Source organism: Pavona decussata, unplaced genomic scaffold (assembly GCF_977016875.1).
Source record: "Pavona decussata unplaced genomic scaffold, jaPavDecu1.1 SCAFFOLD_324, whole genome shotgun sequence".
Lineage (NCBI taxonomy): Eukaryota > Metazoa > Cnidaria > Anthozoa > Scleractinia > Agariciidae > Pavona > Pavona decussata.
In genome coordinates this window covers 794007-806891 of record NW_028145713.1, presented here as the reverse complement: position 1 = coordinate 806891, position 12885 = coordinate 794007, and the positions used below count along the sequence as shown (strand labels likewise).

The 12885-nt window shown below is 36.1% G+C and overlaps 2 protein-coding genes, 1 long non-coding RNA gene and 1 pseudogene across 4 annotated transcripts in view; 1 reads left to right on the top strand and 3 right to left on the bottom strand.

Moving 5' to 3' along the window:
• The window catches only part of LOC146453683 (uncharacterized), a 263424-nt pseudogene that overhangs the window by 93926 nt on the left and 156613 nt on the right, over window positions 1-12885 (bottom strand). The gene's annotated exons all lie outside the window — the stretch shown is intronic.
• LOC146453688 (uncharacterized) overlaps window positions 1-12885 on the bottom strand; it is a 104165-nt gene that overhangs the window by 36425 nt on the left and 54855 nt on the right. The gene's annotated exons all lie outside the window — the stretch shown is intronic.
• LOC146453693 (uncharacterized) lies at window positions 1372-3834 on the top strand. The gene is made up of 3 exons (XM_085096388.1): window positions 1372-2078; window positions 2774-3317; window positions 3578-3834. The coding sequence occupies exons 1-3, from the start codon at window positions 1372-1374 to the stop codon at window positions 3806-3808; spliced, it is 1482 nt and encodes a 493-aa protein (XP_084952514.1). The 3' UTR covers window positions 3809-3834.
• LOC146453692 (uncharacterized) lies at window positions 5291-7175 on the bottom strand. The gene is made up of 3 exons (XM_085096387.1): window positions 6586-7175; window positions 5738-6003; window positions 5291-5365 (listed from the first exon to the last, which is right to left on the bottom strand). Exons 1-3 carry the CDS (start codon window positions 7154-7156, stop codon window positions 5291-5293), a joined length of 912 nt encoding a protein of 303 aa, XP_084952513.1. The 5' UTR covers window positions 7157-7175.

The following is a 12885-nucleotide window of genomic DNA, read 5'->3' as shown; positions in this document are numbered from 1 at the left end:
ATTTATTGTATCTGACCTTAAGTTAACCTTTCGCTGGCATTTGCCTGGAAATGGCCATCCTTCTTGTTTTTTATCGTTTTCTAGTAAAGGTATTCAGTGTTTTTTTACCGAATCTATACCAGCCAATATCTTGTTATTTAAGTTAGTTTTTACTGTATTTATTTTAATAGAAATAATCTTTAGATCTTTTCATTTGAAGGTGACTGTCAATGTCAATACTTTTTGTTCTGTAACCACGTACTGTATTTTTAATAAGGTAGCTGAAAGTTGTAAACACGTACACCTTAATTTATGGAAATAGGCGTGGACTTGTAGTACCGCCTTTCTTCTCGGAAAGTTGTTGTTTTACAACAAGAACACTGAACACTGCCTGAAACTTCATCCGAGTATGTTACAAACTAGTGATTGTGAATGTGTAGTTTTTATCGATACAAATATTCACTGTAATTTTTACATTTCTCCCGTTGCTTTATTTTGGTTGGACATATCGAAGAACCTAGAGAAAATCTTGAAAGAACGGTACATTTTTCACAGTAAATAAAGGGAAGGTACCCATTTCCAATTCCAACACTAACCAATCATAGAAGGGCTTACGTAAGCCTATGTTAGTAGTTGATGAGTTTTTGACAGTAGGTTGTAAATCATAGTCCAACCAACATAAAAGCAACGCGAGAAGTTCTTCGCTAGAGAATGTTGTATTGAAGCTGTAAAGATAACTTGTAAGAATACAGACAAGCCTTGAACAACAACTGTGTGTGCCTATTGAACTCAACCCGTGGAATACGCTGAGCTAATAATCCCCTTGGTTAGACGAAAAACGTTCTAACACTATCAATTCAAACATTCAATCCTTCAATTCAAATCTGCAATTATTTGGTTCAAACTTTCGATCCTTCAATACAAACATTCAATCCTTCAATGCAAATATGGAATGGGTCGATTCAAACATTCGATTCTTCAATCCAAACACCCTTTCCTTCAATCCAGAAATGCCATTCTTCAAGTTAAACATGCATTCCTTGTATTGCCTGGCCTATCATTCAGTTTAAGGATGCATTTCGTCAATTCAAACATGCCATTTTCCAATTCAAACATTTGATCGTTCAATCCAAACGTGCATTTCTTCAATGAAATCATGAAAGTCAAACACTACACCATAAATTCAGCGTTCAATTTCGATAGAAAATGCTGAAATCCTGCTGTTGAAACATTCTGTACTTTAATTTTAAGATATGAAATCCAGATTATAAATTCAAAGATAGTCTCACAATGTAATTATGCAGTGACTCGATTCAAACATTCATAATTTATAAGAATTTATAAAACGCGGACGGACATTACAACAGAATATCTCGAAATATCAGTCAAAAGATGGCTTTTTCTGCTATAGCACACCTTCTAGCACGTACTTTGTCATTACAAATGGAATTGGGAAAAGTTATAGAAGAAGGAAATCAAACTTCTACAACACTGGATTATCTTCGCTATCAATCAGAGATGCTGTATGAACATGCAGTTTGCTTATCTCCACTCGATAACTACGGTGATGTATATGACAACATCATTCTTAAACTAAGAGAAGTTTTTACTACAATTCGTGATAAAGATTCAAGCATTGAAAATTCGTCGAGCCATAGGCCTGGTCAGCACTACAGTGGGAACTGTGGTAGGCCAAAATTCATAATTTCCCAGGAACAACTGGAATATCTCATGGCAAATGGGTTTAACGCAGCTGATATCGGCAGAATGCTAGGGGTGTCTCTCAGCACTGTTAGGCGCAGAATGAAAGAATATGGAATCAACACATCAAGACCGTTTTCCGACTTAAGTGACGATGATCTTATTGATCTTCTACGTGAAACAAAAAAAGAGTGTCCTAGAAGTGGTTACAGAATGATGCTAGGTTACCTTCGTGCAAGAGGCTACCGGGTGCCCCAGCTAAGGGTACGTCAAATGTTGCGCAAGCAAGATCCAGAGGGAACCGTTATCCGATGGATGAGTACTGTACACAGACGTGTTTACTCAGTAAGTGGCTCCAATGCACTGTGGCAAATAGATGGCAACCACAAGTTGATAAGGTAACATACATGGTAGGTGAGAGATGAATGGCGCAGGCCAAGAGCCTCACCCTGGTATCACTTTACCAAATATCCGACTGTGGGGAATCGTTTAGTTGCCCAAACTCCCATTAACAGTGGAGACTCGCAAAGTTTTTATCCAATGTTTTTAATACGCCCCGATCGATCCAAGAATGTACAAAAACTAATTGATTGAAAAAGCGTCCCTACATGTTCCCATAGAAGCGTTACAATGTCAGTTTTCTCAGGCTATTAGTTAATGAATTTAGGTATCAGTCAACTCCCTAGAGGATAGTTTTATTTTGTACGGTACATTAATCGTATGCTAGTCCATAACAGGTAGTCCCGGACTCCAATTCCATTTTTGTCAACTGGCCGACACAATTTATAGTCCCGGGTGGAGTGAGGCAAAGTGAGAGTCGACTAATTCGCCCAACTATTCAACACCATAACCCCGGCCAACCCTCGAACCCGCACCGCTCTACTCGGACACCGACGTACTTACCATTGGGCTACTGCGTTTTCCAAAGACATTTCCTTACATCCCAACTATGAGACATTAGATAGTCAACTAGCCGCTTGAAATTGACCCACCGGTTTCAAAACATCTTATACTAGGCAACAAAGGAACACATTTTGCTGCAGTTGTTGTTTTTACATTTTTGTTCAGCTATTTCACAATAATCTATGTTTAGATGGAGAATGGTGATACATGGTGGGATCGACGGTTATTCTCGCATTCCAGTCTATCTCCGTTGCTCTACCAATAACCGTGCTTCAACTGTCCTTTCCTGTTTCCGTGAAGCAGTTCAGCAGTACGGATTACCATCACGTGTACGCTCCGACAAAGGTGGGGAAAATGTAGACGTTTCCCTCTATATGTTGACTCATCCCAGGCGTGGTCCTGGAAGGGGGAGTATGATCGCTGGAAGAAGTGTCCACAACCAAAGAATAGAGAGGCTATGGCGCGATCTTTACTACCAAAAAATTGCAACTCTCTACCAACTATTCCATCATATGGAAGACAACATGGTTTTGGACATTAGCAACGAAATGCACATGGTTTCCCTCCATTACGTCTTTGTCCCCCGTGTTAACGCGCAACTGGATGACTTTACTAAAGGATGGATCTCCCACAGAATTTCAACTGCCAACAATAGAACCCCAAGGCAGTTATGGATCATGGGAATGCAAGGAACTGCAGCATCTGGTACCACTGTGTCTGTTGAAATGTTTGGGGTAAGAAATAATATATTCAGTACGTGCTTTAAAAAAAAATGTCATCAATGTTCAAAGTAATCCACTATCTTGACCAGCAGAGCATAAGGTGGACCAGACAATGGGAGGTGCAGGAAACCATCACGTTTGAACTCGTTTTTCTTTTTTTCTTGTTTTAAACCTATTCCATGCTTGAAAGCGACTTAATCGTTTCCTTGATCTCTGTATCAGTATGTAATGAAGGTAATTTGCCTCGTCTGTTTTCTTTACTATTTGGACAGGAACATTGCGAAGACTATGGTATCGATTGGGAAGGACCTTTACCAGACGAAGAATACGATGGACCACTCTCTTCGAATGATGACCTTGTCGAGGTTCCGGCCACGTTTTCTTTACCCCGAGAGAAGTTAGAGTTGCTGAAGGAAGCAATTGACCCGCTTCAGCAAAGTGACAGTTACGGCATTGATATCTACTTAAAAAACAGTAGCATTTGTAGAAAGACTTATGCATGATTAGAACAATTGGTTATTTATCAGTTCTATTTACAGTTCTAAGTACAATAACCCTGAATAACTTTGCAACTAATATGAAAGGACAAAAACGGTACAGTGAATGTAGAAGACATTGTGTAATCAATCCGACGCGTTCACTACAAGGAAAGAGGAACTTGATTGAATTACGATGACAAAATACATTGGGCATTACATGCTAGGCAATTATGGCGATCCGAAATATGCATTGCTAAATGCATAATCATAAAGATTGTGAAGAACTTGCTCTGATGGCAAAGGAATGTTTATTGAGCCCCGTAGTAACTTGAGACAGTTGATGCACGTGTTGGCCGATGGCAAAAAGCTTTTTTTGACCGGATGAACAAAGATGATACTAGGAGGAATCTTATACCCCCAAATCGGTTCTTCATCACCTCCAGTGGTGAACTGTAAGATGTGCTGTAAAGTTAGATTTCCCCTCCTTCCACCTGGAAAAGCAAATTGAGTAGTGTTTAGACAAATACACTTATTTACAGATGAGTTCTCCCTGTTAAGGTGAAAAATAAAGCAAATACATGCATTCAACCTCTGGAGCGTTTTCCCTGAGAACCTTAAAATTGTGACGAACGTACGATACAGAAACGTCAAATTTGCAGTGAAACACAGGGGAAGAAACCTTTTCCACAATTTACACAAATAAAAATGGCCTTACACATGCAAATAATTTACACTGAGTAATACTAGCAACATCATTCGTATTACCCTGATTACTCACAGTGCGGTTATCACTGTTAAATAAATAATACATAGACCTCTCCAATACACTGAATAAGAGCAACGGTTAAAGTTCTGACATTTGTATCTGATCAGTGACCTGAATGCTCAAAACTTATAAAATACCAGAGAGTAACACTACAACAGTTCGTAATTAAGACTACAACAGTTCGACCCCCCCCCCCCCCCCTTACATTTTACAAGATTTTCACCTTTTAAAAAATAAAAAAAGCTCACGTACTTGCTACTTGTCGAAGGTACTTGATAAAAGAGTGGTATGTTGCACCTTGGTATTGTCACTCATTTGAGCCTTCTTCACTAAAAGCAGGTTTTAGGAGTGATTGAATTTGCTTTATTGTCAATAAGGTTGTTCCCTTTCTGAATAGGTGGATGAACAAAGGTATTTCCTGGGTAATCGAGGTAGAGAAAAAAAGTTATGACAGTTATGACACTTCTTTGAATATTTATAAGGTAAAATTACATCAGTGCCAGAGGTTCCAAGTAAAAGAACTGACCAGTAGAGAAAGTTTATCAAGAAATGCCATCACATGTAAATGTGCTAAACCTGAGCTATCCTTCTTAGCCCTTTTAAATATCAAGTACAAAATAAATGCCCTTTTTTACCCCCTCTTGTTAAAACTTCCTGGGTCCACTCCTGAAAGAAATTGACTCGCCCATGATCACTCCAATTGTGTGATATTTGTCTTTCATTTCTTCTTTATGCCATTGTCAAAAAACTTCTTTGATTTCTCGAAGCATAAGGAGGAAAAATTCCCTTCTCGGGCCTCCATAATCTTCTGCTGACTGAAAAAATTACATTTATGATAAATATATGTTTGATGTGCTATTTAGTTATTAACTGGTCACCATACCAAAAATTGTCATGACATCAAATTACAATTATTTGATAGTTTAATCCCAAATTTGGTATCATGATTCTAATTCCTCATTTATTGCCCCCCCCCCCCCCCCCCGCCGTTGTCTTTCTCCTGCAGTAAGGTCTTGACCAGAATTCACACAGACAGCTGTACACAAGCAACATGAGAAGGCTAAAAGAGTATGATATAAGAGTCTTGCTTTATTGTCAATTTAATTTTTATAACAGGTCTTTGTGCAATGTTTACATTCAGGAAAAAAAATTATAAAAAATTAGGTTATGGACACTTTTACAGTTACCTCATTGTAAAACTGCACTTCTAGAGTTATCTGTTTGTTATCCAGTGCCTCTATCTCATCAAATCCAGTCTCCAACAGGTTAGAACGATCAAAAAATGTTTGGTTGGTCAACCCCGCAGTAGGTAAAGTTTCATCCTCAATTTCAAGAGGCCTTCCCTGCACCAGCTGACTCTGGAAGTAACGCAGCACTTCAACCGGATTATTGTCCAATCCAGTATCTTTACAGTGATGTATAGCTTCTTTCACAATGGTTTCTACTGTTTTTCCTGTTTAACAACAGCACCAAAAAACTAATTAGTGTAAAGTTATTAAACTAAAGTGCATTATCTGATAGTAAAGAAATAGCGACATCCCATAGCAAAGACATGGTGACAAAACAAAATGCCTTAAGACTCCATGATGCCTTAAGAAAAGCCAATGATGATGGTTTTGCTATTTCAGCTGATGAAACCATTGTGAGAAATTCTTTCACTGTTATTAGATACCTGATTGTTTTATATAAATTTGTGTGATGTAATGGGATGTCTTAAAATCAATACTCTTCTAAAAGCATAATAAGTTTTAACAAAAACAAACACACAAACAGGAGACGACTGAGCTTCAAAGCCACAGTTGGTAGTTGGGTTTAAAGAGACAATGAGGCTTTTTCAAGTGAGGTGTAAAAGTATATATCAAACAAACAATGGTCTCCCAGTGTAGGGTGCCTTCACTTCCAATCTAAAAAACAACAGTCATCATAAAAATTATATTCCTTTAAATACTTTAAAGAAACTGAGGAATACGATTACAATTATTGTAATATTATTGTAACATTACAGTCACTGTGACTATAATGGTATTTCTGATACCTGAATAAGATGCTTCACCTTGACTATGATCAAGTTGAACACCGGTGGATAGACTTGTTTCAGCACTGGTAATCACAGGAACATTTGTGTCTGTGTCGGGGACAGTGGCATTAGTTTCACTTGAAACAGGCATATCAGACTGAGAATTTACCATTATGCCATCAGACATAACTTGGGGCCCACTTTCCAAAGTGGGGCCTTGGATAACGACACTTCTGGGTGGACTTGAACCAGAATTTGTGCTGGTCATTGCATCTACATTGGTCATGGAATCTGTGCCATTCAAAAGTGGTAAATCGGCAGACAAAGAATCATCAGGTCCATCATCCAGCAAAGTGCTTGGTGTTTGGATACTAATACTGCTGCTGTTTCCACTGCCTGTCAAAGGCCCAATTGTATTAGGGGTGCTGGTGTTTGTTCCACCCAAGCCTGTTGTGGGAAACACTGAATTAATCAATTCTTCATCAGACGGATCACCAAGAACATCACCCACCAATATGATGTCATCATCAGTTGGCTCCCCAGAACAATCACTGGGTTCTCCCACAACAGAAGAGCTTTCAACCTCCATGGTAGTATCTTTCTGTTTGTCACTGAAAAATAATACCAATTAAGTTCTTACATCATCTTTCATAAATAGAATATACTGTAGCCAATCTAAATAATTAATACAATTTACAACAGTTGGTTCTTTCATTATCATGAAGTGCAACATACAGTGTAACATGACAAAAGTATGTATCACAACTCATTGACTAATGACTACAGGAGCATTATCCGGTCTTGCCAGTCTTGGTGTTGATAAGATATTCGGGAAGGGAAAACAGGTTGGTGGGTTCTTATAATTCCACAAAACAAAGTTGATCAATTGATAAAGTACAAAGATTGGTTGACAAATGAACAAAAGAAACAGATAGTCAATGTAATTAATACTGGGGGACAGATTGTTATTAAACCAACAAAGAGTCAATCAGGTGGTTTCTTGGGTACATTGTTGGCTTCAATTCGTGTTCCTTTATTGTTGAATGCATTGACTGGAAAAGGGTTGCAAGTGGACAGAGAGAGATCAAGACGGTCTGTACCAGTTTATGTTTCAAAAAATACCAATGGTGGTTTGGTTCTTCCGGCTGATTATAGACCGCCTCCATTTTATGGTACTTGGAAACAACCCATAGGCATGGGAGTAAAAAAAAACCTCCAAAAAAGGAAAAGGGTTACTGCTAGGAAAAAACAGTCCTTTCAAAGGCATTCCACTAATTGGGGATATCTTGTAAGATCTGCACTGCCTTCAGGTAGTGGACATATTGTGAAATTTATTAATACCCCGCTAAGCAATATTGATCTCATTAATTGGGCTACACAGCTTGGTATCAAATATTTTAGAGGAGTATTCAGCGAAGATAAATTACCCATGTCCATCAGAAAAAATGAAGTGGGGATCATAAATCTTGATGATTATATCGGATCAGGCACACACTGGCTTGCATATCGAAATGGAAACAAATATGCTGAATATTTTGATAGTTTTGGATTGCCCATGCCAAAAGAAGTGGAAAAATATCTCGCTACAAGTGACAAAACATTAGTCTATTCATCAGATGAAATTCAAGATCGAGATTCTGTATTATGTGGATATTGGTGCCTCTATTATTTAATCGAACGTCAAAAAGGGAAATCAATTTCAGAAACAATTCATAATGTAAAATTTGATTTTAATGAGCAAAGTGTGAACCATCGATTCATAATAAATTATTTTACAAATATTGCCTAATATATATGTATACATGGTAAAATTGTATTGTGTTCAACAGAAAAAACACACTGAATGTGTTGAACCTTCTGGTTATGTCCGAACAAAAAATAATCGATTGATGTTCTTTTGTACTTGTGCAGAATGCGGGATAAAAAAAAAACCAAATTCGTTAAACAAAATCAGGGAAACGGAACAGCCCGTCCAAAGGGGCGGGCATAATGGATACAATAGCGTCAACTGGTGCTGATATGTTGATTCAACATGGTATCCCATGGTTGGGTAAAAAAGGCTGCAGAAATGGGTAGATATTATGGATCTGAAGCATTGAGAAATCCCAAGTTACAAAAGAAGGCTCTTGATTATGCTTTGGAAAAAGCTACTCCTTTTATAAAGAAGACAGGTTCTGAAATGCTTGATCAATTATCTACTAAAGTGAGGCCAAATAAAAAATATGCCACTGACAGAAAGGATCTTGATGGGAGTGGTTTCGATATACAAAACCAACTTGCAAAACTCGGTGAACCTCATTTGAGAACTCCTACTGGTAAAAAATATAATTATTGTGGCCCTGGAACAAAATTAGATGAAAGATTGGCATCAGATGACCCCAGGTATCGAGGACCGATAAATAAGCTAGATGCTATTTGTCAACAACATGATATAGATTATAGTAATGCTCAATCATTATCCGATAAACATGCTGCTGATCATCTCATGCTTCAAAGAATATCTGCAATTCCCTATCGTGAAAGACCTTGGGGGACAAGCTTTGCTCAAGGCTCAATCTATCTTAAGAGAAAACTAACTAGGACTTGGAGCTTCAAAAAACGCCAAAAGCCGTCGAGTAAAAACTGGCTAGAAACATTAGCTAATGAGCTGCATAAACCCATAAAGCGTAACTTTACTCGACGGCGTGTTATTCTTAATCATGTTGATGAAATATGGGCTGCTGATCTTGTTGAAATGCAACAGTTGAGTAAATGGAACAAAGCTTATAAGTATCTTCTCATGGTTATAGATATCTTCAGTAAATACGGCTGGATTGTTCCGTTTAAAGATAAGAAAAGTGAAACTGTAACCAAAGCATTCCAAAACATTTTTGAAGAAGGGAATAAACCAGAGTATCTATGGACTGACAAAGGCCCAGAGTTCTACAACAAACATATGAAAGACTTACTCAATAAACACAACATAAAACTCTATTCAACAGAAAATGAAGAAAAATCATCAGTGGTGGAAAGATGGAATAGAACAATCAAAACCAAGATGTGGAGGCAGTTCACTGCCCAAGGCAATACAATGTATCTGGCTATATTACCCATGTTGTTGAAACAGTATAATATGTCTAAACACAGTTCAATCAAAATGACACCAACAGAAGCCAGAAAAAAGAAAAATAAAGGAACTGTTTACTTCAACCTATATGGTGATATGAGGCAACCAAAATTACCTAAGTTTAAAGTAGGTGACAAGGTCAGGATATCAAAGTATAAAAGAAATGTATTTGACAAAGGTTATACACCAAACTGGACCGAAGAAGTGTTCATTATCGATAAAATCCAATACACCAATCCAATCACTTACAAACTGAAGGATCTCAATAATGAAGAGATACAAGGCAGTTTTTATGAAGCTGAATTATTGAAAGCAAAACAAGAGGTATTTAGAATAGACAAAGTCATCCGGAAAGATCACAAGAAAAAACGAGCTTTAGTGAAATAGAAAGGATATAGTGATGATCGATTTTAATTCTTGGGTACCGTATGCACTTGATCCAGTTGGTTCAAGTGAACCAAGTGCAATTTTGTTTATGATAATTCTTATTTTTATTCAACATGGTTTGACCACACCTACATACAAATGTCCTATTCGACCACTTTTCTTCATCGGTTAATAGTTGCCGTCTTTTTTCTCCTGCTCTTGATGATTTGATATAATCATCAGGCATATCTTCTTTGTCCACATATTCAAATTTGTAAGAGATACCATTCTTTTTTGAAATTCCAGTTTTGAAGTGGTTAGTGCCTTCACAAACCATTTTCACTATCCCTGCATTAATACCAAGATTTTGTTGAACAGCATACATACTACCATAGTATGTTGCCTCATCGGTACTACGATCGATAGCTTTAATGAATTTTTTATTGATATGATTATTAACCACAAACGAATAATCACGATTTTTTGCTGCTTTTTATTATTCACTTTTCGAAATAATAGTTGTAAATTGGATAAGCGATTATCATCTTTGATATCATTGATGTGATCAATCACTTTTCCTCTCGAAATTGTTCCATTAAAGCATTCCCAAATAAAACGATGAACATAATATATTCTTAACATTTGACTATTTTTTCTAACCAGACATTTCATATATCCATTACAACTTTTATCACCCTTTGACGGTATTTTATTTTCAACATTTATGATACTTCCATCATCAGAAGCGGCATACAAATCATAAACTGGATGTATTAAATAATTTCTATCAGATATTTTTATACTCATCATAATATATAATAGTATCATTTCTTTAAACCGTTTGAAAATAAAATTTATGTATTACCATTAGATCCAATCATGAATGAATTTCATTATCATATGATCAGAGGGTTGCTTAATTTAATTAAACAATTTTATAATGGCAATATGCATAACTATTCATACCATCATTGTGAATATATCTTTTGTCATCAAAACATGATAATGAAACTTTGTTTAGTGAAAAACTCTTGAGGATATGCAAATCACTTCTGATCGTTTTCATGTTATGATACATTTGCTCGTTGTTGAACAATATATTTTTGTAATCCTCATATTTAATAACGTTTTTGATTATGCTTTTAGCAATGCCTTTAGCAGTTTTATTGTTGGTGCCATCATCTTTGATGTATGAATACATTTTACTACGCAAACCGATGCATTCCGTTATCGGTTTGCCGGCCGCTTCATCTTTAAACTTACCAATTACCTTTTTATTACTAGCATCATAAAACGGACTATCTGCTGGATAATCACTGTTATCAAATTTATCTTTATCATTCCAAAAATCTTTGTAGGCATCTTCTGTTTGAATTTCATACGTTAGAGAATCAGTGACTGTAAATAATAATTTTGCTCTATTTCCGTATTTGGATTTGATGTATTTATAATGAAAATCATATATTAGTGTTTTACTTATATCTAGAATACACATCCCAACATATGCTGGTCTATTCAGGGTTAATGTCTCTTTGATCTTATGAAAAGCTACAAGATTCTCGTTGAAAATTTTACTAGAGACAATGGTTGGTTTTGATGTTAATTGAACAAGTTTCTTTTCATCAGTGACTAACCTTACATCAACTCTTTTTCTGAGGTTTTCCATTGTTTTTCCAAATACACTATTATTCATCAGTTTTCAAAAAAATCGTTTTCAAAACCATTTTTGGCATTAGTTCTTTTAAGAGTGTTGAAATCTATGTATTGTTTCAGCCATGGTGATTGATTAAACGATAACACTCTATGAACTTTCTTAATGGTTAAACCTAGATCCATATATAACTTTAAATTTCTATAGTGTAATACATAGTTCCGTTTCTCAGAGAATGTTGGAATTAATTTATAAACCTGCCCAATTGAAATATTGTATTTATCCTTTATTGATTTACAACAATTTGATAACATCTCTTCTTTCACACAAACTTGCTCCGGCGCTAATGGAAAATCATTATGCATTTCATGCGACTCTTCTGGGTACTCTAAATCAACTACTAATATCAATCCCTTTTCAGAATCTTCATTATATTTCGCTAAATCAAGTTGATCTATTTTATTTTGAGACATCCATTTGAAACCACCAGTTGGAAGACATTGAGACATAGCCCATCCATATAAATTATTTGCATCAAGATACATGATATAAGAAGATGGTTCTTTTTCATCATACTCTTTCATATAGGGATTATTTGCTTTTCCATATCGATTAGCAATGTAACTGGTGCCACCTCTTAGACCTTTTTCAATAAATTGGAACCAATCAATATCAGTCATCAGCTCTAATTTAACGTTAGTCATTTTCAACATAGCATCCCAACTCAAACCTGGACTTGTAAAATAGTGACATGGATCTAATTTGTAATGTTCTAAACATGTCTTCCTAAAGTTTTCAAATACATCTGCCAGTAAAAGGATATCGCTATGTAAATATAAATCATGATAATAACCCATATTTTTCATTTTGAAGGTTTCCCAGACTTTTTTCGCATGGGCATAATCTTCATCAGAAATATGCTCATCACTTAATTGACTATAAAACTCTTCTTTTGATGGTAATTTAGAATCATTAAACTTTTCAAAACTATCCATGTAATCATATGGGTATACCCCTTTCTTCACCTTTAAATTAATATATTTGTCGTTTTTGAAAAACTCTCTTGTGAATTTTAAAGCCTCTTTCGGAAGATTGTTAACAAGATTCGCAAGTGATTGACTCATGAATTGAAAACTATCTATAAACACTAAACTATCTCCCAACATAACAGCCATATATTTTTCTATGTTATTCG

Bases quoted from the DNA above. Each gene is read 5' to 3' on its own strand.
- LOC146453693 (XM_085096388.1), top strand. From the start codon at position 1,372: ATGGCTTTTTCTGCTATAGCACACCTTCTAGCACGTACTTTGTCATTA. The intron at 2,079-2,773 runs GTAACATACATG...ATCTATGTTTAG, and splicing joins GGCAACCACAAGTTGATAAG to ATGGAGAATGGTGATACATG. The intron at 3,318-3,577 runs GTAAGAAATAAT...CTATTTGGACAG, and splicing joins TGTCTGTTGAAATGTTTGGG to GAACATTGCGAAGACTATGG.
- LOC146453692 (XM_085096387.1), bottom strand. From the start codon at position 7,156: ATGGAGGTTGAAAGCTCTTCTGTTGTGGGAGAACCCAGTGATTGTTCT. The intron at 6,004-6,585 runs GTATCAGAAATA...GTTGTTAAACAG, and splicing joins AGGTGAAGCATCTTATTCAG to GAAAAACAGTAGAAACCATT. The intron at 5,366-5,737 runs GTAACTGTAAAA...TAATTTTTTCAG, and splicing joins AAGTGCAGTTTTACAATGAG to TCAGCAGAAGATTATGGAGG.